The 25,082-nt window shown below is 48.4% G+C and overlaps 4 protein-coding genes across 4 annotated transcripts; 2 read left to right on the top strand and 2 right to left on the bottom strand.

Annotated features, from left to right (window-relative positions):
- Nucleotides 1–8,467: 8,467 nt before the first annotated feature.
- Nucleotides 8,468–11,351, top strand: FIESC28_10579 (uncharacterized protein; the record flags this gene model as incomplete). Its single annotated transcript, XM_031164710.1, has 4 exons — nt 8,468–8,688; nt 9,167–9,483; nt 9,541–10,635; nt 10,690–11,351. The coding sequence occupies 4 exons, from the start codon at nt 8,468–8,470 to the stop codon at nt 11,349–11,351; spliced, it is 2,295 nt and encodes a 764-aa protein (XP_031011225.1).
- Nucleotides 11,352–11,908: 557 nt separating this feature from the next.
- FIESC28_10580 (uncharacterized protein) lies at nt 11,909–12,679 on the bottom strand (the record flags this gene model as incomplete). The annotated part of the gene is made up of 2 exons (XM_031164711.1): nt 11,909–12,297; nt 12,379–12,679. 2 exons carry the CDS (start codon nt 12,677–12,679, stop codon nt 11,909–11,911), a joined length of 690 nt encoding a protein of 229 aa, XP_031011226.1.
- A 2,961-nt stretch (nt 12,680–15,640) lies between these two features.
- On the top strand, nt 15,641–17,497 carry FIESC28_10581 (uncharacterized protein; the record flags this gene model as incomplete). Its single annotated transcript, XM_031164712.1, has 4 exons — nt 15,641–15,777; nt 15,851–16,918; nt 16,996–17,330; nt 17,424–17,497. The coding sequence occupies 4 exons, from the start codon at nt 15,641–15,643 to the stop codon at nt 17,495–17,497; spliced, it is 1,614 nt and encodes a 537-aa protein (XP_031011227.1).
- Nucleotides 17,498–17,982: 485 nt separating this feature from the next.
- Nucleotides 17,983–19,590, bottom strand: FIESC28_10582 (uncharacterized protein; the record flags this gene model as incomplete). Its single annotated transcript, XM_031164713.1, has 4 exons — nt 17,983–18,924; nt 19,000–19,196; nt 19,276–19,476; nt 19,539–19,590. 4 exons carry the CDS (start codon nt 19,588–19,590, stop codon nt 17,983–17,985), a joined length of 1,392 nt encoding a protein of 463 aa, XP_031011228.1.
- Nucleotides 19,591–25,082: the final 5,492 nt, after the last annotated feature.

The raw sequence follows: 25,082 nt of genomic DNA on the forward strand, positions 1-25,082 counted from the left end.
CGCTGTTGTATGTTTTTTTTTGGTGATATTTTTGCCATATTTCTTCACAATATCTTTGGTGTTGTGACTAATATCCATGGATGCTTATCTTGCATAGAAATATTATGCAGTCAAATGGGATGTGATTCAGGCTATTTGATTCCACCCCGGGCACATGAATTAATTATTTAGACTTGATTACCAGAAAACTTCAATTATCTATTCGAGGATACTTAGAGTAGCTGCAGAAAAGATTTTCCCGATTAGCGGAATTATTGCCTTCATCGAGGCTGAGTTGGAGCTCGCCAAGCTCGACGATAATACTCTGCGACTGAATCTGTATCAAGTTTCCGTACGCCATCCAATGGGTTCCAAATCCCTTGCTCAACGATGTCACCCATGGAATGGTCCGATTTCTCCTTCGCTACTGATGAGGGACTCTCGCTAGACATGGATCTACAAAGTTAAAGATAGATATCTGGATGGATGGTTGCGGTTACAGTAGATAAATAATAGAGTCCAAGGATATTGTTTCGATCGCCATATCGAGCGATCAAGAGTATATGACTTATGCATTAACGACCAGGACCGGTTAGGCACAAGTTTTACGCCTTGCTAGATAAGCAATGGTGCATGCTTACTTGAAAAAAAGTAAAGATGAATCGATACTCAGACGCAGCAGAATAATGGGTTTCTTGCTTTTGTGAAACCTGGAGTTATTCTTGTCGTCCCAAGAAATTCTCCGTCTGTTCCTGGTATCCCTTGTCAAGACGATATATATATGAGAAGTGGTACATCAAGGTCCAATGGATATCGTTATCAAGGTCTCGGGGAGTAATTGGGACGACAAGACGTAGCATTGTAATTAACCGCAACAAACCCACTACATAGTAGTCAGTACGTAACTTGCATTCGCATTTCCACCAGGCTCATCCCCACTCAGCACTTCGCTCCATGAGGCTTGGAGAAGATGGTTGGCCAAATGTATCCCCATACTTCATGGGAGTGGGGAGAGGTTATCCAGTTGAGGGACGATGGCGATGAGGTGAGCCCCAACTGAGATCGAAACCAGATCGGCCAGCTTTTGTCCACAAGAGGAGGCAGGATGTTAAATATCAGTTTCGACTACTCTATTCTCTGTGTCAACAGGATTCGTGATACATCATAGCACACGGCAGGAGAAGGCCCAGTGGTTGCGTTTCTCTAGGCTCTGAACTGCGAATCTATCGCTTCTTGGGGAGTCTACGGCTGGTCCTTGGACCCAGTTAGTTTTCCATCTGCCCCGAAGCCGGGAGTGATCTAAGTAAACTTCTCTCTGTTGTACAAGCCCTAGCTGCTTGTAGCTACAATGACTTCAAGTTGACCGGAGGTATAAGAATCAAGGAAGATCTGTCATCTAACTGGCAATCTTTTTAACTTCCTAATGGAAAGATCAACATCACAGGTCAATTAGTGGTTTCAACTTTTCTCGTCCTTAGCAGTGAACATCAAACAAGCCCAGTCCGTGAGCGGCTGAGCTTTTGTAGCATCAATAATGCTGTCGTGACCTCCGAGGAAGACCTTTCTCGACTTCCAGCCTCTCATCATATTTACCATGAATCAAGCTGTATTTGAATGCGAGACCTATCAATTAGTTTGCTCTGCTTAACAGCACTAGATTTTCGTTGGGGCTTCGGAGAAGCACGCCATGCTATGGTCTTGGGACTCAGAATACATCTTCTGGAAACCATATTGGCAGGTATACAGTCTATGTTGCATCCAACCCACTGTTGTTGAAGGGTTACTTTACCCTAAAGTGTGCTGGTTTAACACTGTTCGGTGGTCTCTCGGGTCTTTGTTGCATAGCCTCAGGGTGTCATAAGAATTGGCCCCCGACAACATAAGAGACGAAATAATTTGATCACCTTATGCCAGCTTAGGCTAGCATTTAGGCTACATTATTTCTGTAGCCTAAGTCTTGAAGGACATTTCTTCTGACACCCACCTGCATAGGTAGATAAAGTTGTGTAAAACCGTATCCAGCAACACTCTGAGTAGTCCCCGCATGAAACAGGTCTCCGGGGTCAGGGATTTTGTAATCCATGTCCTTGTACTAAACCTAAAAGACAATGGAGATGCGAAGAACCTACGAATACCCAGGCTGGCCAATAAGCCCTGAAGCGATAAGGCAAGGATATGTATTCAAAAGGTTTGGACATTTGCGTACCCTAAAGCTCCAACACCAGGTCGTCAGATCAGAGGCATATCTTCTATGCATTGATATATGTTGAAGGTGAAAATATAAACACTAGACGCAAGGAGTGGTTCATGCCGTATCTCAAAGCTCACATGCTCAAGAGTGGCACGGCTCTTTTGCTGAAGGACATGTGCCTCGCAAGCATCGGCACTGTTGCTCCCATTGACTGACCTGAAACAATCTCTTGGTTAGCTAGTTACCCAGGTAGGCTCGTCCGCAAATGCTAACCTACCTCTAGCGCTGTGACCAAGCGGCCTGGTTCAACCATCGGTGTTAAAAGACAGAATTTCTAATAACACTATGTTCCATTCCGCGTCAATTTGTTGCAGCTGGGCCTCCGGGGCAAAGAGCTGGGACGCCCAAGACGGTGGAAGCCAGGACCTGCATTAGTGGCAGGCCAAGTTACGATGGCAAGTGGGTTGTTATGGATGCTAGAATGTCATCCTTCAACCACATATTAGAAAACAAGGCATCTATTTGCGGGCACGAAAAAGCCCTTGTAAAATGAACCGACTCTTTCGGGCGAACGTTCTTAGAGAAGAGAAGGGGGGGGGGAAGGGCTTCATTTGTCAAAAATATTGGGCTGGACTACTTGGACACTGCTTGTCGTGAAGAGTAGGCTATTAATTCCAGGTATTTGCTTTATCTGTCACCGTAAAAACTGCTCGGTAACGAGATTTACAACAGGTAACCTTCGGTCCGTCGAAGCAGAAATCTAAGAAAATTCAGAATCCAAGGATGTGCTGCATCAGAACGGTGGGTATACCAGGGGGCTTCTAAAACAGAGACCGAATGTCATTCAACGTGAAGTGAGCATAGGATCCGCAACTGTTGGTCAGAAAAGAGGAAACAAAAAGAAACAACAAGATGGGGACAGGAGATGAGGGGGAAAAAAATAAAATAAAATAAAAACAGCAGCAGCGATGCTTGCTGTCAGATAGGCTCCCGCTCAGCCAAGCTGTGTGGTAGATACTTAAGCTGGGACGAATGGCTGCTTCGTAGGCTAGACCATGCAGCTAACGAAGTTGAGCGTCATGGCATGCTTTGCCGGGACGGTTATCCAGATGCAGGCCTGAACCAAGGATAATGAGTGGCTGGATATCTACATAGGATCTTGGCTGATTATCCCTGTCTCTTGTTGTTGCACGTAGGATTCCTCGTCGGATCGGCTTTCCGAGAAGTGTCAGGATCGCTTCCAACTCGATGTGATCAGAAAAGCAAATAATTTCTCATTAGAACTTGAAAGCAACCTGGGCTTTGCGGGCAGCGTAGCCGCGATGTGTTGCACAGGATGGGATGGGACGGAATGAAAGATGATCGAATCAACGCTAAGACCATGCGTTTCTGAACATGGTCTGCCGCGCTTCTGGCGGCGTTTCGTCTCTTCGTCCCGGGTGTAGAGATTTGCTGGGATGTTCTATATCCGGCTTCTCCTCCGCTCTGGGACGAGCACCAGGGAGGGTCGTCCGTGTTTTAGAAGTTGGTGGTTCAATGCATCGTGCCGTAGTCTAATTGTAGATGAAGCGGCCAACCCCTGGGTCCGAAAGCGAAAACACCGAGATTCGAGTTGCTATGAGACGAAAATTGTGAGCTGAACCAGCGCCCGGATCTATAATGTGTCGAAGCGTGTGTCAGCGACCATCCGTGCAGAATAACTGAGCGTGCAATCCAATCCACTCGACTATGACCCACACACACTAGTGATTGACGCGGCTACGCCAGTACAAGAGAGGAATAGAGGGGAACATCTGGGGAACTGGTTTGTGTGTGGCAGGCTAGGAGGGCGACCTTGTGGGTGGGAGAGATTAAAGATGGAGGTTTGTTGAAGATCAGCCAATTTAACATGGATGACATCTGGCTCGTGAGGAAGTAGTCAGGTAGGTCAATGTTCGGCAGGCAGGTAAAGTGGTAGGCAGCGTCAATGCTGATGCTATGTTATGTAGTACCTTCCTACTTAATGAATGTTGGCGATGAACTTGTCCCAAGAAGGTAGTTGCAACCTTCGCTTTTGTACAAGGTAATGATGAGAGGCAAGCACCAAACCACCTCCCTGTTACCCAAGGCAAGTACCCATGGGTAGGCAAGAACTGGATTCCAAATCGAAGGAAGGAACTTAGATTAGCCACGTGAAGACGGCGGTCTTTCTTTTCTTCTCATGCCAAGACAATCATTGTGTCAATCACCCACAGGCGTGCAATCTCAACAATTTACAAAGGTTCGACGTTAGAGTCCAAGACCGTGTCGATACCGGAACCAACAATGATCAGCTCCGTTTGGCTCTGCTCAAAACCCAAGATCTTACGGATACCGCACCAGCATATCTAACAATAGACACAAGACCGGACCGAAGAGACGACACGACACACCAGCTTGAGCCATTTACCCTGTTTGCCGACTGTCTTTCGACTCAGCGGCGGCTAAAGCAACTCCAAGTCTGTGTATGACAGATCCCTGTCGTTGCAGCTCAACCCAGCTGCAACTGACTCGGATGAGAGCTGAAACCTCTTAGCCTTGCTCTTAGCTGCTAAACTTAGCAGGGACAGTAGCTTAGTCTAAGCCTTAATCATTAAGCCTCTTTCTCAAATTGAACCAGCTTTGCTGCCGTTTCCTATCGGCGATAATCTGGGTCAGAGCTACATCCGCATCTTTACAAAACCGCACTATGAGCAGATAGCGTGGAGTCTGCTATCCCGACTTGGAACAGCTTGCGACATCCCTGGCTATCCTTAACCTTCGTCACCGCTGGCAATGCGCAATCCCAGCCGGATTGAGGCTAAAACTTCAGGGTTTTGATGTTCAATATCTGGGGTCCACATGGACCAGTACCATGCCGCCTTGGTGTTTCTCGCCTCAACCCAATCAGCCCGCACCTCCTTGTCCTTCCCAGCAAACCACTCGTCCGCCAGCGTGGAAAACGTAGCATAATTACAACCGCGACCCAGTTGTCACAAGCAGAAGCTTCGGCCATCCAGAAGAAAGCTGGCCGTCAGGTGCTCAATGTAACACGATCGGCCCAGAGTCACCGGCACCATCCCATTTCGCCCTATCTTGGCTCCAGCTCTTTGACAGCCGGCCTATGGTAGGCCGCTCTTAATACCTGTGCCTCTTCGAGCAATGACTGTTCATCGCAACATCTTTCACTAACAAGTTGCAGCTGGCGCAATGGCCGTGTAATGAGAACTCCGCGGGCAAAACCTATCTGGGTAATTATAAGCCAATCCCAGCTTCTCGTCCAGGCAAGCCGCATCTTGCCTAGAAGTACAAACTCGTCAGAGTATGCCGAATGGCGCGATAGCCGACGGCGTGAGATTGACACAATAGCCAAATGCCCGTAGTGACGGCTGTATGGGGCAATCGACATGGTCCTGCGGTGCACCTCTTTAGCTTCTCGTCATCTCATTGTTAAACTGATAAGCCTTCAGGTCACAAAAACCACCTTTCTCGTTTTCGCTCATTCATTTCTCCTATAATAGGGCCTGACCTCGGTAGCTGCCGACTAGCTGTCGGTTGATTCATTGATTCACCATATGCTCGCAAGTATACCAGACTTAGCTAATAAGCCGCAACGGCTTTTCATGTGTCAGTCTTTTCTTTTTCTGGTGACATGGGTAACACCCCAGACTCTCCGGTTTGTGACACAACCGTCTCTGGGAAGCTTATTAGGCGACAAGCTCCCCTGAAGAAAGCTTTCCTGCATTGGGATATGTGTCAATCTAATGGTAACATATGGCTGCGCCTCCCGGCGGCCCCCACCAAGTGTAGCAGTTTTGGAAAGGGGCACAATGGCTGCTGTGGGATAGATATTCATCTGTTTACTGACGATATGTTTAGTCCAGAAACTGGCCCGCTAGTCCGCCTATCCTGGAGCACCCCTAGTCAAGTTGACCCTCTCACCTTTTTGGACTCCTTCGAACCCCGGTACGGACAATTTATCCCCTTGTGGAGATCATGGTTCGGACGGGGCTCTCAACGCCATGATCTACAGCAACCCGTCATGCTAACCAGCAAGGGCGAGCCGTTGCTCTAAAGTGCCGGCAAAATGAAGGAGATGCTTGGCTTTGCTGCTTCTCGAACTTTTCAGTGCAGCCTTCCCTGGCGCCACCCTGCTAGGGCTGTTCTGTCAACCCTCGATAATCTACGTGCCTCCATCAGTGAACTGACTTGTGGCTCAAAAGCTGTCCAGCGACTTGATGAATATGGCACACCTCGACAAGAAATGCAAGGACACATCCTGCTGTCGGGTCATCATCATCGCCTAATGCATGCGGCACCGTGCCTGTGCCACCGGGCAAGGACCGACTGTCGCAGTCAAAGACCTAGCATGTTAGCAATGATGATGCTGCTGGTTTCCGCTGCAAGCTTTCGATTTGGTTTTCTTGACTCTGCCATCTCCAGGATTGCCATCACGGCTTTCCCCCTTGCCCAGAACACCGATCCAGACTAATCCAGTCCACTAATACTGTACATCTTATGGAAGCCCCTGGTCCCCGGTCCTCGTTTCTTTGGTACACACCCTTTCAGCCCTCTGTTCCTGACACCCCGAACCCCAGTCCCAACCCCAAACGACTACCGTCTTCAGAACCCTACCGACTACTTCATGCGTTGTCCACCTAGTCAAAGCTTTTAGGGACCTACTTTTCTGTTGTAGTGGATTCGTCTCATCTCCTTCCTTTCCCCTTACCTGATCGCATGTACCACGCATTGACATACCAGCTGTGTCTGAATCTGGTACTCGCCTTCAACCCTCTTCCTTGTCTTCTCCGTCACTAGTTAAAAGATCAGACAACCAAACAAAGCGGCTCCGGTGATATGAAGCTAGGAGGGCCCCGTCGAACAAGAAGAAAACAATATCCCTGACCCTGAGCGAGATCTGCAACCTGAAGTCTTCGGTTCAGCGGGTCAGACTTCGATCTATTCGATACTCCAGCCTCTCTTGACACCCTCTCACTCCGCATCGAAACGCGAAAGAGCATCCATCTGCCAAGTTTCATATCATTCAGCACCCTAATAGTACCCTGGTCTTCTGGAAGACGTACAAGAAACAGACATCCCCCTGGCGGACAAACGAATTGCTTCTCCAATCACTTCGTTTTCGTCGTTTTCCTTCTTCATTCCCCGATTCTGTGGAGTGTTTTCCCGCCCTAATCGTTAATTACCCCGGAACGTGGTTGATCCCGTTTCTAGCATTCTTCAACAAAAGTTACTATGCAACTGTAATAGTCTGTATTACCTATCACGACCAGAAACACGGCTTCACACTTCGATTCCATAACCACTAGATAAAACCCCATTGTCAGTGCCCTTTCAAGGCAGCCGTCGTTACTCGAAATCTCACATTCCCAGAATTACTCAAAAATACCTTCTTAATATCTTGTCTTTGGAACACCCCAGATACTTCTTAGCCATGAAGATTGAGTCGATCCTCAACCAGTTCAACGAACTAGAAGCGGAAGCGAGAACCAGCCGAGAGAGCACACGGCAAAATAGTGTACAATGGGAACGAAGAGGTTCATCATTCCCGTCGTCGACTCCATCTCCAGAAAGCGCTCAATCCAGAGCTTCAAGTGTGCGGTCTGATAGCCGAACCCGTACGCCTTGGGACGCTGGAGGTTACTCGTTGCCCAGAGACAATGTTTCGACCCCTTCTTCACGATCCCCCTTCTCAACTATCTCTTGGGGAGACCAGCAGGAGACCTCGAGATTACAAAGTGCACCCAGCAATCCCATGAGAAAAGTGTCAATGGACGCATCAGCAAGCATGAACCATCAAGGCGCCTCGGCTCCGTACACACTACCCGTTCGGTAAGCAGGCTGGAGAAAACTGATCAGTATACATGAGTTGGCATTGAGGCTAACAGTGCTTTCAGAAGAATGGCTTCAACCCCAGATGTCCACCAAGATGGCTGGACTCCAAGAAGGTGCATTGCTCCGTGCTTCTATGTAGTCTGCTATCGACTGAACGCCAAAGGCTAACAGTATCAGTCATCACAGCGAAGGTCGCCCTTCTCAGCATGTACGGAGGTAAGTTCTCGGCTCATCACAGCTATAGTGCCATGTGTTGCGACATAAGTATACCAAATGTGCTAACATGTTGCAAGGTCAAGCCTCTGGACCGATTATAATACATCACCTGCTTCAAGAAGTCACAAGATGTCAGATAGTCGCAGTAGTTTCTCGTCTTGCTGTTCGTCGACGTTTTCTGCCAATCACTCTAGAATCTCATCCGTATCCACCATCAATGGAAGTCACGTTATGGGCTCCGGAATCGCTGACTTGGAGGCCAAACTGGAGCGTCTACCAAGAATTTCAGCACCGCTGCCACCCGTCATTACTGCTCCTCCTGTCAAACAAGAACTGCGTTTGCCTCATACAGCCAATTCTGCTGGCCCATGGTCCTCGGGCAGCCCTTCCGACTCGATTCTCGAGGCGAGAATGGTAAGGAGGAAATACAGCCAACTGTCAGGAGATCAAAGGTATGTTGATTCACTTTTAATTGTCGAAAACATCATCCTCATGTAATGCTTTGTCTACTTCGTTTGCTGGTACAAGAAACTCCAGCCATATTTCTGCCTGGAGCAGTAGATCCTGGCACGTTTGCTGTGGGTGAATCACAGTCGATGTTTCTATTGTCAGTGGATCAATGCCTGCCTGATATAGAGGGCTCTAAGACAGATGATGTTCAGGCATGGCTAGACTCATGGCGCTACAAAAAACTCGTCTCGCTAAGGCATCCTCGACGTATCGCAAACTCGCTGCAGAAACTGTGAATCACGCTGCATGGTTTGGTCACCTTTCTATTGACTCGACCAGCTTCAGGGAGACGCTCTTTTTTCTGCACCTCCCAGTCTCAACGTCTTGTGTCCTGCCAGCCTTCCCCTCTTATCTCTTCTCACTTCCAAGCTATAAATTCCTCGTCGAAAAGACACTGACTGACACTTCTCCTCTTTCCAGCTATTTGAAATCAAAGGATCACTTGTTGAAGCCACTGGATCGTGTTCATAAGCGCACCATTTCAGCGCCAAACCCTGCAGCAGGCTCTGTACAGTCGTTCAACAGGGCCCCAGCAACTCTGCCACCCCTTACAGCCAGACATTTTGAGACCGCAGCGCTCCCTTCGCCACAGATAAATACAGTCTATGAGCGTCCAGGCCTTGAGCAGTATCCTTGGGCACAATCGGAAGAACGTTCACCAGCCCCAAGCATGACGACCAAATCCACCTTTGATCCTCAGGAGAGTGGTCAGGTTTTGCCTGACAGAAGTTTACCAGGTACGTATACGGCAGCTTCAATAAGCATCTTTACACTGACACATTTGTCTTTCACAGCAGCAAACTATGCCAACTCAAACGATCGCGTCATCGCAGCATGTCGTCGCTTCAGGAAGGTTGATGTCAACACGGCTCTTGAAGGGGGCGACATCTGTATGGCAGTCGAAAACTGCACAACCGGATCCGTCCCGCGTAAGGTTATCTCACACCTTTTCGGTCGCAACAAGGTTTGTACCCGCCGAATACCTGAGCGTGTCTGGGTATGCATGTGTCGCAAACACTATCAGAGGATTCGTTATCGCACGGGAGCCGATTTCAGCGTAACTCAAATCGGTATGGTATACGAACAGATTGTTAGAATGATTTTCTGGAGCCGCGGACTGGAGAACTCAAACAGAACCAACCAAGAGGGCATCGCTATTCGATCATGGACATTCTCGATTCGCAGGCGTGAGGTAAAGCGCATGGCAGATACGAACGGCCGTGACCTCATTCCTCGTTGGATTATGCAGAGCCTTGGAGAAGGTAAGACACACGACGAGATCTTGGACGTTGTTGAACGTCTTCATCATGAAATTCAACAAGGAACGCTCAAGGACGTCCCGCCCGTTGAATTTCTTCCGGAGGTTGTTGATGCTTTCACAAACGCACCTGCTCAACTTCAGACACAATTTTCGACCGGAGGTGAAGTTTCTTTTGCCACCCATCCTGGACGCCCTCTGGACACGGGGAATGCAACTGAGTCCCCGGTCTCATTTGTCAAAGAATCATCACCCCTCGAACCAGTACAGGAGGAAGGGTACATGAGCGAGCGAAGCAGCGCCAAATCAACAGCCTCACCTAACCCTCCCGCTGCTTACAATGGAACTCGATCCGTTTATCAGCCTCAATCGCACATCGACAATGTGCCTCATCGACGCACTTCTTATGCATTCGGCACTCGGTCTCCTTTCACGGATTCTGGCCTAGGACCAGATACCGATCGACGAGCCAGTCTTGCCTACCATGACAGTCAGAACCCAATACCACCTTCAATGAGCTATTTCAGTATTAATCGTCAGATGCAGGCGCCAACGACCGATCACCGAGGTTCATACGATAGTGCTGTTCGTTCTCAGGCGGCCTATGGTGGTGATTACCACTATAGGTCGAGTGAGTTTGTACTGACTGATAGAACCCCTTCGAGCCACATGGCTGTTTTCCCAGGAATTGCCAGCGAAAACACTGCGGCATACACGACAAGGCCCCTTACTCACAGCAGCCGGGACAGTCGCGAGTTCCAATCTCCTACCATCAGAACGCAGCCCACTTCCTCTGTCAATCATCACGTCTACGGATCCGGGTCCGCACAAGACCAAACTGGCATCTCGTATCAAAGTCCGGCACAGCGTCATTACCATGACATGGCAAACGGCGCAAACGCCTCTACCTACCCAGTAACGCTCGATGAGGGTCCCTACGCCAACGTTCAGCGCCCGCAAATCCACCAGCCTTCTTGGTATTCTTCCGAAACTGGGTGGAACGCTGGGATCGGCCGCTCTATGAACCAATACCAGCAGTACACATTGGCCGATGCAGACGAAACTAGCCTCCATTATTCGCACCAGTATCATAAAGAGGAGATTCCAGAGCCTTCCGGTGCTGATCTAGTAACTGGCGAAGTGGTTTCCACCGCGTACCCAACAGCGGCCTATCGCTCAAAGCATCAAACCGGATATGCTTCCCTGGGTGGGTTAGACGTCGACTACGCCGACGACAATCTGCAAACACATCAGTACAAATGGTCGACAAACGAAGCTGTTGATGATCAGCGCGGTGCTCAAGGTTCTAGGAACGGCTTACAGGAGAGGGACAGGATCCCTGAATGATGGCGAACAAAACAAGACGTTGGCACTTGCTCGTATATGCTGCACGCATAGCTACTTGCTTACGATTTCGAAGGGTGTTGGCTCCGTGGTGACTGCAGTGGTATTTGATCTGCACTTGTTTCTGTACGGTGGAGTTCTCGTTATTGCTTCATCGATGACGCTGGCTCGATGTCTGGTTTCTTTTTAGATTTGTTTTCGATGCCCTCTGTTTGTACTTGCATATTGCCACCTATAGTTGCACGTCAGGGACGACTGCGGCGAAAGGACTGGGGCAGTATGCGATATCAGTCGATACGGGCGGGATCCCAGTTAGTTTTGCGGAGGTTACGACTTGCTCCGTTACCGATATTTGCTATGCTATGATTACGACACGATCACGGATTTTGTTGGTTGAAGACGCCTGGCACTAGTCAGATAGATTGAAGAAGCAATAAATTAAATGAACAAACGGTACTACCAGCTGGTGATGTCTCATGATGATGATTTTATCGTCGGAAACCATGTAAATGTTGAGCAGCGAGCAGTCTGAAAGCTGATGATGGTTACCAGCTGTTGCTTCATTCCCCCCTGAACATGACAACACCACCATCCCAATCCTTTAACTCTCCAACATTGGCCCTAGCCACTTCGACGAAGCCATAACGCTTGTAAAAATTGTCAAGTCCACGCAATCCCACCAGCCAAGTGGGAACACCTGCACGATCGGCCGCCTCCAAACCGTTCTGGAGCAGCAGCGAGCCGTAGCCACTGCCCTGGACATCGGGAGAGACGCCAAGGCTAGAAAGGTACCAAGCAGACCGACGACGTTGAGAGTTGAGGATATCTGGCTCGATAGTACTGAATACACGGTCGTAGATACCAAGACGATAAGCATCAAAAGTACGAAGGGGGAAGAGGTAATGGTGAAGCTGTAACACCGCCCGCATGATCGGAGCAACCCAGGCATCTAAGGCGAGTAAGCAAAACAGCCAGGATTTGGTACAGAGCTAACTAAGTGGATAGACAAGTGAATAGCATGGAGACATACGAAGTGAGAGCCATCGATCTGCAAAAGATAAGGACTCGTCCGGAATATGCCACCAGGTGAAGGCCACAGGTTTACCCTTAGCATCATCGAGCATAGTAAGAACATAGCCTGGCGTCCAGTAGCGTATCCAGAAGCGTCGGTCTACCCATTTCTGAAAGGGAGCTGGATCGGTGCGACGGTCAGGAAACATGTAGTCGAGCAGGGCCTCCTTGTCGAAGCTCTGGAGATAAAGCCTTGTAGCAACACTGACATCGGATAATCCGCCAGGGCGGATACGATGGAGAACCTGCTTTGTGGTCATTGTAAAGATTTGTGGCGGTGTCGGTGGGTTGACCGAATGAGTGAAGTGAGTGAGCTCAGTTGGTGAATTGAAGTCTCTGAATAGGTGTGATCAATACTCTCTTGGAGTTGAATTGGTTTGATGTGATTTGAGTCGACACGATGAATGTTACAATAGTTGAGAGTCAGTCAACGTCCAATTGATCAAAAGGTCAATAGGAATGTTATTCTACAACTTCTACGTAGTTTTTACACGATTGCAATTGCGGCTTGTTTAAATATCCAACGAGTTTCCTAGCCTTGTTAGGTCGCGTTGGGGTTTACGCCGGGTGAGTCAGTTGTCCCAAAACCGCTTAGATTATCATCATCGTCAGGGTATAAGACAGGGTATAGCATCCTCCTGCTTAAGCGTACCTTTTTTGGATCATCTAATCAGCTCTCACAAAGTCTGAATAGCATCACTCACTGGTTTCCTTTTTTGTGGTGTTACCATAAACGACAAGTGTTGCAACGGCCGTGCAGATACCAACGTCGACTCTTGAAATTGCCTGATTGAGTAGTGGATTGGAGATAAGGCAGTGCAGGAAGAGGAAGGAAGCAGCAGTATGGCTGAGCAGAGACTAGTTCCTCGTATTCTTCTTCCATTGAGCCATTTCCAACTTGTTTTTCTGTTTGGATGGAGATGACTCCAAAGAAGAGTAGGAGGAAGAGGAGGAGACTTGACAATTAACCAGTCGACATGGATTGAACTTGATGAAGGAGAAGAAGACGAAGCAACTGAGATGTGACTGTTTCTTTAATTAGATAACTTGACATGGGATTATCGTGTTTTGTACGAAAAAAGCAGAGGTTGCACGCTCCGACTACCTACCTACCTACCTAAGTAGGTACGTTAGTGTCTGTCTGCTTTGTTGTGCTACGTACCTAGTAAATGATACCCTGTTGATGTCATGTTGCTGGAGTTGAATATTGGGGTTGATAGGCAAGTCCGATTAGGCCAGCGTTACATATATCTGAATATCTAGGTAATCAACAGTAAGCCGCTTCTAGAAAGAGTATGAGGCTTCTAGTTTGAAAATGCTTTATAAGTGATTTGACATGTCGTAAAAGTTGTGTCGGGTACGATCGAGATCTCGCTTGACTATCATCCATAGGTATCATATCATCAAGTTGCTTAGGTGGGCATGATTAAGTCATGTCATGGAACCTTCAGCTCAGCTCCCGCTAATTAAGCCTAGCGCTAACAACCGTTCCGGGACGGTCAATCGCTGTAGATTTTGGATGCATCCACTGGGCTGCAAGCTGACCTCCATTGGATCCGTGGATGACATGACATGGCCTCGCTGGGCTGAGGATTTGAGCGGTCTCCCCGTTCCGCTCCCACCATCCATAGGTACCTAGAGTACTAGTAGTAATCAGATACCTGACACAAGCAGACACTCGACGTGATGAGCCAACTACCTTAAGACATAGAAATATACCTACCTAGGTACCATAGGTTGATATGGGTATGACAAAAGGTGACCCGGTATCTCGGAGACAGAATTCACATCAATCAATTCCGTCAATTTGGAACTGTATCGGGTTGCACAATCAGTCTAGACCCTGTATAGTATAGCACTGACTACCTACAGTAACCAGGTTCTAAGGGTACCTTCCACTACTCGACAGCCATCGCGGAGAGCTAGGTCCCTAGGAGGTACTTAGGGCTGTACTTGCTCGATTTATTCATTCTTGCTGTTCTAGGTTGACAACAGGTATTGCTTTACCACAAGGTGTTCCTTCCATTCTTGCATTGCATTGCAGCGAACGCATTCTTTGTCAATGGTCTTCTTTCCTCTTTCCTCTTCTGGTATTGCCTGGTTAGGTGAGTACCTACCCACTACCTCACTAGGTCAGTATGGACCCAAACCTTCCTTACATTTTTATTTGAAATCATTCCGTCCCCTGCCTCGCCCTACGGAGCTAACTCAACAGGTAGGTACCACCGACCTTGAATGTGAGGTAGCAGCAGTGCCATTGACCCCCGCTCTTTCCATGTCTGGTACCTGCCTTGTCTACTATTTGTGCAGGGACTCGACTCTATTCGTCCCAATTTCCAATATTTTACCCATCCTTTCAAATCAACATCTTCAGCCTTACAGCCTTGAGACTTACCATCGCCCCCAGTCAGCAGCTTACTAACCGATTAGACGTCATCCTTTGGATTTGGTCCCTGTCAATCTTGCCAGGCTGGGAACCTGGCAGGTACCTGTATCCTGTCTCCTGTATCCCGTCTCCCGGGTCTGCCAACTGCCGTTCCGCAACAGTGCCGTACAGTACAGCAGACCGGCAGCGCAGTGCAGTGCGTGCAGCCCAGCACTACACAGCGCGTCGTTGAGGCGATATCCTTCTTCGCATAGACCATATTATCCCGTATCATACCGTACCGTACCGTACCATACGGCACGGGACGGTATCTGCAACCACCCCCTAGCCCTATTCTGGCCCCAGGCCTGGAAGCGTTAAGAGCCCCATCGACATCTATACATCGTTGTGGCCCGGGGGGGCATCATCTTCTCTTCCTATAGAGACTCGACGTCAAATAGCCCTCATCCCCGGCTTCAATGACTCGAGTCTCTGCCTCTCTCTTTCTACCTACCTACCTGTCTTCTCGATACAAGTACCAGTTATTATAACTACCAACCGCCGTTCTCGATTCCAGCTTTACTTATCACTCTAGACTTCATCTACTTACCTACATTGCTTAAAGATTCCTCCACAGTATATCTACATCTTCTCATCAGATCAAAGTATACAGCCAGAACAGTCGTCTGTCTACCTAGGTAGATCATACTCTCCCATTGCCTTTTTGTTGTCTGACACAATAAAAGCGTAGTCGCTTTAACCTTCTGCTACTTACATCCACCAAATACTACTTCAAGTTTAAGCCCATCTTACGGGCTACATATCAGCCACCACGGACCCACGAAGAAGAACCATCATGTCTCGCTCCGTATCATCTTCACGGGGCTCTGAGTCTCCCATGGAGCCTGAACGTGCTCACAGAGCCTGTGAAAAGTGTACTCGCACTAAAAAGAAATGTGACAAAGCATTGCCTGCTTGTTCTCGTTGTACGAGGTGCGTAGTTATCCCTTCGCTCTCCCTCCAAGACACTGATCTTTCTCTTCCTCGCTCTTGACTGACTCTTTAGGCTTGCAACCACATGCTCCTACGATTTTATCTACACGGCCCCAACTACCGCTGTTGTGGAACCGGGATATCTTGCAGGATCTACGCCCAAGGAAGCTTACGGACAGGGTATATTCGATCCTGCTTTCGATGTCTCGAGCTCGATGATTATGGCTCTTCTGTCTTCGCGCAACATCCCTTGGCGCGAGGCCACAGAGCGCTACTTTGAAACTATGAATCCCTGGTTCTCCGTCGTTCACCCTGAACTTTTCGCCATTCGTACAGACAGTATTGGCTCTGGCTCTGGTTCTGGTCCCAGCTTCGGTGCCAATCAAGCTCCTCGCGATCCCGCCGTTGCCCTCTTGATTGTCTGCATGCAGCTCGTCTCTCAATACGATGACGAGGCTGCTGCTGCAAGCACCAATGTTAATGAGGGTAAAGACATGATCGAGATGCCTGCTTACCGAGCAGCCAAGCGAGCTCTGAGTGTCCTTCGTGGCCTTTCCGCTCCCAGCATTGAGCTTGTGCAATGCTCTATCTTGCTCGCACTCTTTGAGTTCGGTCATGGTGATGTCATGCGTGCCTACGTTAGTATCGGAGATGCCAATACTATGGCGTTGGTTCTACGCATCCGCCCTGGGAAATATGTTGAGGCCGAACGGGAGGCTAATATACCTTACGAAGAAGAAGAGCGTCGCTGCATCTACTGGAGTCTTTTTGTACTGGATCGTCTTATCCATGTTGATTGTTCTCTTATTCATATGCCACTTCAGGTGCCCTCGCCTGCTGTAGATGACTTGCTACCGACAAGCAATTTGATCTGGCACGATCAAAACCAGTCGCCTACACGCTCCGTCCAGCGGCATCCTGCAAATATTGCGCCTTCGGTGCCTCTCGGACCGTTCCAAAGGAACTGCCAGTGTGCCATGCTTTATACAAGAGCCTATTCGCCTAAGCCCCAGGGGAATCCAAATGCTCTTCTGGAGGAGTATGTTGAACTTGATATTGCAACCAGGGCCTTGGTGGAAGCCATGATCATGCAGACTTCTCGTTGGGGCGACTTTTATGAATGTTTTGCTACATGCACATGGTAAGCTTAACTGACCATTGAGCCATGACAGAAATGTTGTGGTACTCATCCTTGTGATGGGCTAACAAGTATCTCAGTCTTCTTCTCTTCCTCTACTGTCGTCAACTCCGCGCCGCCAGCACGATAACCGCCGTCGGTCCTTTTTCCCCAACATCTGATGATATCGCACCCAAGGCCATCGCCGGTCTCAACTTCACCATTCGTATCATCGCTGATACCACTACCGACCTCAACGACCAGCTCGCTCACCGCCCGCACCTCCTGGCTCCTTGCTCCCCCGTCACACCTTACTCGGCTTATCACTGTCTCATGGTTTTGAGTCACCTGGAACACTTGATACCCGAAGCCGATACAAGATTTCACAACATATTCGCATCGTTGCACTTCTTTGCTAAGAGATGGGGAGTTGCCGGTAAGTTCTTAGGCTACTGGCAAAACACACCGTCAAGGGATCAAGCCATGGAGCATAAAACACTTTAACGAACCAACTTCTGACTCAATACAGGACAACTTGTCAACAAGGTTGAACTGTTTTTAGCGGATTCCGACGAGACGCAATGGTGCTTTATGGACGACTAAGGAAAACGAAACGGGCCCTTTGGTCTGCGCTCTGCGATTGGCGGATCCCGCCAGTACTTAATACTCCTTACGTGGAAGGGACGGCTTGAGAAAGGAGGGTTCACTGGGACAGTTTTGAAGCCCGGTTTGGCGATCTTGAAATATTTCTTAAGCTACTGCTATACGGCTCTAAATACCCGTTGTTGCTTTACCAGCTTTCAACCACCGCAAGATTTCGACTGTTTTCATATGTTTGCCGTCGAGCTTGTACACGTGTATATGAGAAGCCATATACAAACACAATGCTCGCCATGTCCAAGCACACGGTCAATCTTCGGTCTACCGTCGCGGAAACAGAACGCCCAAGTATCAATGCTTGCTCATGATATGCGCTCAACGCCTAATACCCAATCGAGGAAACTATATGAATAAAACAAACGTCTACATCGTGGTACAGGTTTTGGAGACAATGCGTACCCGATTTAAATAAAGCTGATATAGAAATATCAAGGAGAGTTCCCAACGACAAGGATGAGTAGCATGCCGTTGAGGATACAAGAAGCGATAAAGGTAGTCCACACAGCGAATAGGTGTGGTAAAGATAGTTGGTCATGCCGATAGAGTGTCATGCCAAGAGCACAACACGCGGTAAACAAACTTGCGACAACACCAACAGTAACGCCAGCATCAACTTCGGCGCGGAGCCTGTGTCGGCCGGTAGAGATGAGCGTGCCAGCGACAAGTAGGAGCAGGAATGATACGGCAAATGAGCCGACAGTACCCCAGAATAGCGTCTTCTCACGATACAAGTGCGCCTGCTGTTGGCTGAGGCTGGGGAGGGCGTAATGGGTGGCATATCCGGTTGTAGGGAAACCGTCTGAGCTGGCGTATCCCGCCTCCTCATCAGATTCACTGCCATTGAAAGTTGTGCTGGAGTATTGGTACGGCGAATGGTTGGCACCGAGGAGACCCTGACGCTCTCCAGTTTTCTTATGCCTAAACCAGCCCTTTGCCTTGTTCAAAGGGGCTGTGAAAATATTCTGTAGATAGTCAAGGCCAGGAAAACTGGTGTTTTCATCTGGATTTATGTAGATAGCATATCCACCATCGTCGTCTGCGCACTCGCTTCCATTGTCATACTCATTCCAGTATTTGGTCGGGCCCTCCATCTGTGGTGGGGGCAAGAACTCGAAGTTGGGTTGAGAACGGCCAGTATGGTGGCGGTTCGCCGAGTTGATAGAGCCCGACAGGGACTGACGTCGATAAGATTGAGCTGGGGACTCTGGCGAGCTAGGCTCACTCAATGCGGGAGCGGCAGCGTTTAGGGTGCAAGTAATGTCGTCATATCGCTGTTGGAGGGAGGAGAAGTCGCGACGAGTAAAGCTTTTGGGGTCGGAGAGGATGTTCTCGTAGAGGCGAGCGCCGAGGGTCGTAGATCCAGTCCATTTCTGTAGACAAAGGAATAATCAGCACATGTTTCCGTGGTGTATGTTTGCACCTAGCAACCATGATAACGCACGCACCTTGTATTTTTTAGTGATTTTTCGAAAAGCGATTGCTTGGGCATTGACGAAGCGTTCAAGGGCATGAATATCGCTACCGCAGCGAACCAGCTCGCGCTCGTATTTGGTGAACCTTCTTTGGTGTTTTATTGCTGAGTCATGGGCGAGTTCGTCTCGGTTCTTTGAAGCCCATCGATTGATGTTCTTGGCGAGATATTCTAGTAGGGGTGTCAGTTTAGGTATGTGATCGCGTGCCATTAAGTCGTGGCGCAGGGCTCCAAGCCAAAAAAATCCTACCTAACCGGCGCGAAATCTCGTCTGCTTTACTCGAGACAAACAGCTGTAATCTCTCATGCTGACGACCAAGTTCCATGTATAAGCCATCCTCGAATCGACTCAAAGCTTCGTCTTTCTGACCCGGAATAGCCATAGCCGTGGCCTGGTCGCGTGTTGTGTGCATCTTGATCTCATGTTTGATGGAATTGTAATCGAGGTTATCTGCACAAGAGATCATCAGTTAGTAAACTGCAATTGGACAATGGGTCAAAAGGGTCACATACGGAGGTTCCATTCTGGGACGGATTCCCGCTCAAGATGCTCCCCGAACTTCATATTGACCTTCGCAATTGGTTTCAACAAAAATAAAGGAAAGAGAGAAAAAAAAACCGAAGACAATGGGCGAAAATTTGGAATCGCTTCCCTCAAGCTCGTTCGTGCGAGGAGGACCCGACTGCTATAATGATCTCGAACACGAATTGGAGGGACAATCGAAGCGAAGCGAATGACGAAAGAAGCGAGCGAAAAACGCTGCTCGCGGTCAGACTAGGGAGTCAAATTGCGAATACTCGTCTCTTATACCTAGAAGCAGAAACCGCTTGTAAGTCAATCGAGCAAACCAAGACAATCAATTACGATAACGGTTGTAGGTGAAGGGAAAACAAAACAGAGTACAGAGGTAGTAATTGGGCAGTTTGCGACAATGACAGGGTAGAATGTATGTAAGGAACAGAGGCATCAGTCAGAAAGTTTAAGGTGGGAATGACGTACCCAAGATATGAGGCACACCTTGCTTGGCTTGAGACACAGCCCGCTTCGAGATCCAAATTAGAGAATTAAGGCCTGTTGCGTAGGACAGGCAATGGGTCATCAACGCCCAAATGGCAACGTCTGGGGCTCTTGTTGGCGAGCCTAGCAGGGGACCAGGTTGTTCTAGTAGCTGGCTGTGGAGACTGGAGAGTCACTTCGAATTGACCTGAACCGTTTCTGCGGGCGTTGGCGTTGCGACGGTAGAGAGCTAAAGTTAAGTTGCAAAATGCGTGATCCTGCAACAACAACAACAGCGAATTGGTCTCGTGTAGAAAGGCTAAGACAAAAGGCTTAATCAATTCCAAGATTGAGCCGTATAATATCGGACCTCTTATCGAGCCGGAGCCAACTTAGTTGTGAACTCAATTCTCCAACAAGGATTGGTTCCACGTATTGAGATAAGAGTCTCAACAATGCAGGTAGATGAGTCAACTGCACCACTGTCTATGAACGGCAGATGCGTCAATCACAGGGAATGACCAAAAACAGACAGCTATACTTTTGCTGGAAGATCGTTTTGGACGAACACGGCCTGAGGTCAAGACGGTAGCAACACCAACAGTGAGCGGCACGCAGGCGATGAGAGATGTGGAATTCCAGATGGGCCGTTGAACGTCAAATTCTTTTCTTAATGTGAGAGACAAGGCGAGTCGGCGATAGGTGCTTATAAGGATCGCAACGAGTAAACGAATGAGCTCATGCGAACAAGATTCGTCTCACAAAAGCAGGAACAATGCGTGGGAAACTTTTGAAGTTTATATCTTTCTGTAGATTATCGTTCAGCCATTCGGTCATACACCCTTGTGCCGCTTGTTACCACTCTTGTCAAGTCCATCCACTCACCGCGTGCTTTGCATGCATCGGTAACGCCCACCCGGACAAGATCCTAGACTTGGCAAGACCCATCCATCGTAGCGCAACGCACTGGATCCTGTACTGTAGCAGTGCTGCGTACCACCAAAACCAACACTGATAAGTGGATGCGTCGTAGTCTATACGTACTCCATCTGGTGTAAAGATCCAGAGCACAACTCACCCCTGTCAACCTGAAGGACGGGGCGACGGAATCCCGGGCTCTGGAGAGTGAGTGGAGCAGGGTGGAGGATCAAGGGTCCTCGTTTCGGCGTCCGAAGCAGCGGAATAATGGCTTGAGGTGCCGTGTGAGAGTCGACGAAACGCAGCGATGATCTGGACCGTTTGTCAGTTCAATAATTCGTCAGGAAGCAGGAAGGATCTCAGGGAGTGTCGGGATGCAATTGACGATAGTGAGGGATAACGTTGGAGAAAGGCACACCAAGATAGAGCGGCCAACCTAAAAACTACTTGTATCGTACAGTGCCGTAAATTCTCGATAGCGGATCATGCACATAAAGATAGTGTACAGCACTGTTATGTCGTATCGTATCGAAGGCATGCATGTCTCGGCTGCTATCGCTCGGCATATACAGAAATGTGTTGCTAGAAGAAGATTGGAAGTGTCGCACCCGACAATCGAGTTGCAGTGTCGAGCATGCCCAATCCAGCAGGCACATACATGCGTTACCTCCTTGGAGCGGAGACAGTTATCCGGACAGGTTGCAACATGACGCTGAATGTTTGAAGCTATCCAGACTTCGAGATCTCGTTTTTTCAAGGTTATCTGTTACAGTGCGTAACTGATATCGTCGGTACTGTACATGATATGGCAAGCGCGATCTTTTCCTCACAAGCAAGGAAGTGTCATAGTAAGGTAAGTAGGCAAGTAGGAACCTGCCTACCATCTACCTACGTAACTACCTACTAGGTACCTAGGTAGGTAGGTATGCGTCAGAGGTGGGTGGACTTCCTTTCATCCATAGCTGCTCCTTGCGATTAAATTGCAGATAACAGCTATCTGTTGTCCCAAGCATATTTTTTGTACCTGTTTGGATCCGATTCATTGACAGCCGCAGCCGTGGATGTGGCTGCGGCACACAGGAGGCAACAACTCCAAGAAAAGCAAAGTTCCTAGGTTAGTACCTGCGGTGGTGTGTTGCAACACTTTATTCCGTGGCTTATAGGTAGCTACCTAGGTAGGTAGGTAGGTAATGTACCTTATCCAGTGTACTCTATAGTACAGTACAGCACAAATGTCTGATGATAAACTGGCAGTGCACAGAGCAGCGACACGGCACGGCACGGCCAGGATCAGGCACTCGATGGTGTCAACGGTCCCAGGTGATACGTATCATGTATTGTACTAACGTACTGCCAATGCTACGGTACTGGGTTGGTTGTTGTGTTTATGCGAGACATCTCCGAGTGATGGTGAATGGTCACGCGAGAACTTTCTAATTACATACTGTACTGTACAAAGGACGTTTGAACGGCGGTTGGGCCCGCTCGTTTCGATGTTGATACCAGTGTTTGGTCCCGGATCCATGCTTAAACTTATTATGTAAAAAGCCAATTCGACAGACAGCACGATCAACTATTCTAGACTACCCAATAGTTACAGTGGTTCAGCTTGGATCCATTTTAGTCTTTGTCTAAATCTAGGTATCTATTTGGTCTTCTGCAGGCTCTGCGATTTCTTCAACGCCAGGTCTAGACAGAATCCATGCATTATTATTAGGTATAGTATTATTGCGCATATGCCATATACGAGCCCCTGTCTCTGTCATATGAATAGTGGCGTTTTCTTGTTAAAAGTACGGATACTCCCCCGGCTAAAGTGAGTCTTGACCATCATCGTACATAACCCCGGGCCTTTTGTGATTTCATTGTGGGACGTGAGAAGAGGGAACGGTCTGGATAATTCTCTAGACTACGGATACAATTCAGCCCTGGGAGGCTCAAAGAGTATCCATCCAAGTCTCCGTCATCATGCTTCTCCAGGAATTTTAGTCCTCCATTCTCCATGCTTGCATTGACCATGTGCAGGTTTGACTGGTCCTGTGTTGTCGACAAACAAAGCTTGGCAGGGCCCCGCCCAATGACAAGATACCTCTGACTCGCCGGGGATGACAGGAACCCTGGCGTGGAAAAAATGAGTTTGATGGAGTTCTTCCAGAGCAGTCACAGTGAGAAGTCTCTCTCGCCTTAAAAGACTTGGCTTTCTTTTTGAGCCTCCTCTAGGTTATCTCCACCTCCACCTCCACCATGACCAAGACCAAGACCACCAAAGAGCGGGAAACCCTGTTGACGATGGTCGCGGAAACTAATACGCGATTTGAGTCTTGTCTATTTTTGATAAGTACACCATCTGATCTCGGCCAACTCGGGCAGTACTGTACAGGCTTGAAGTTTGCAGAGTGGATCACAATGTATGAAGTTGAAGTGAGACAGACTCTACGGAGCATTGTACTCTACCAGGTGATCTGCAACCATCTCTAGACTCAGAAGCCTTGGTCTGGATCCTGTTGTTTAGCCGCGCAAATAACTGGCAATGGATTTAATGGTCGATCCTGGCAAACGATGGTTCCTCATCTTTTGCGGCTCAATTGATAAGCTCAGTCCTCTCTCCTGGTGGTGCATGCCCAAACGGTCAACGACTTATTGAAGAATTTTCACCCAATAAACGTTCTTCGGCGTAATAGTCTAAACAGGTACCAAAGTTTTACTTTTACACAGCTGGAGATGGATATTAAGTTACTGTAGTTGGTTCGTCTTTAAAGAGGAAAACGTTTATTGGTCAATCAATTTCTGATAGCTAACGGCCCGTACGTAAATCTTGATATACCTAATAACGTACTGTAACGTTAGATATACCAGATTGGGATCTCGGTCTGGCAATATGCATTTGCTTGTGCTTGTCCCCGCCACAACTGTACACTACCTCATCCTTCAACTTCTGGTTAATTTATGTATTATCGTTTGTGGGCAATCCAGTTCCATCTCATCCCCGTCTTGTCTCCAGCCTGATGCTGATGAATCCATCAAATACCCAGGTTAGCCCCTGCTTCAGTCCTTGCCGTATGTACATGCGGGTTCGGACACAGAGTAGGCAGCTCCAAAGTGAAGTCAAGTTACCTCTCGACAAAGGTCCCTAATGAAATGAATTAGCCTTCAGGGGTCTTGTATCCACTACCCGCACTGCCGCCTTAGCTATGGGCCGTGCATCCATACAATCCATACAGAAGTCCACCTGGTCCATTGCTGAAGTTACGAAGAGTATACGATTTACAGTCCATAAACGGAAACAGGTCACGCCCTCCTCTACCGAATCAACTCTTGACGCCTGTTGTTGTCGGTTAGAACGGCATTGAATCTGTTCCATGAAAATGGCTGCGTTCTAGATCTCCAGTTCTGATCCATGTGAGGCTCCTCACAATCTGACTCGGCCTTTTCCATCACCAGCCCAGTCTCTGACTCGAACCTAGATTTATTACATGTGTCAGAATAAGACAATAGGTACAGCATCCTCAAGGGCTCACACCTTACGACGTGGTATTGCATATGTGCGTGCTTCAATACCGGTCTGTCTCCCACAAAGGGAAACATGTCGAGTGACTACAGCATTACAGTACAGAAATTATCCGAAGAAGAATCTCATAATCTCACCCACGGGGTACGGCAGCCTACTCAACAAGCTTGTCATCCATCGGCCAACTTGACGGCGGAATGGGTCTGTCACCGATATAAGAGGGCTTGTGGATCTGGTAGAGACCCAAGGTCAGGAACTATGTCTTATTCATGGGAGACATGTGGTTCTGTCGTAGGAATGCCTTTGGTTAGTCGATATGACTGAAAGAGGGTATAATCCTTTGTCCTCTTGACGAGTATGATTTGGAAACTCTGGTTAGACTAGGTAACAATCCAAATATGTGCCCAGCTAACAGAAAGCATTGCACTAACACATCGTATAAAAGTAGACTGTCTAGCTCCCCATACGTACGGTGAAGAAAGAACCGTCGCTTCAAAATGGGTATTCTATCACGAGCTTCGACGGAACTCTCCGTGGCATCGTCCTGCAGCCTATCCATCCTCTTTTTTGACGAGTAGGAGGCAATATCGACATGCACCCTCTATAACACGCCTTGCATTTTTCAAGATTTCGA

This window comes from Fusarium coffeatum, assembly GCF_003316985.1.
Source record: "Fusarium coffeatum strain FIESC_28 chromosome Unknown BRIP53273_contig_322, whole genome shotgun sequence".
Lineage (NCBI taxonomy): Eukaryota > Fungi > Ascomycota > Sordariomycetes > Hypocreales > Nectriaceae > Fusarium > Fusarium coffeatum.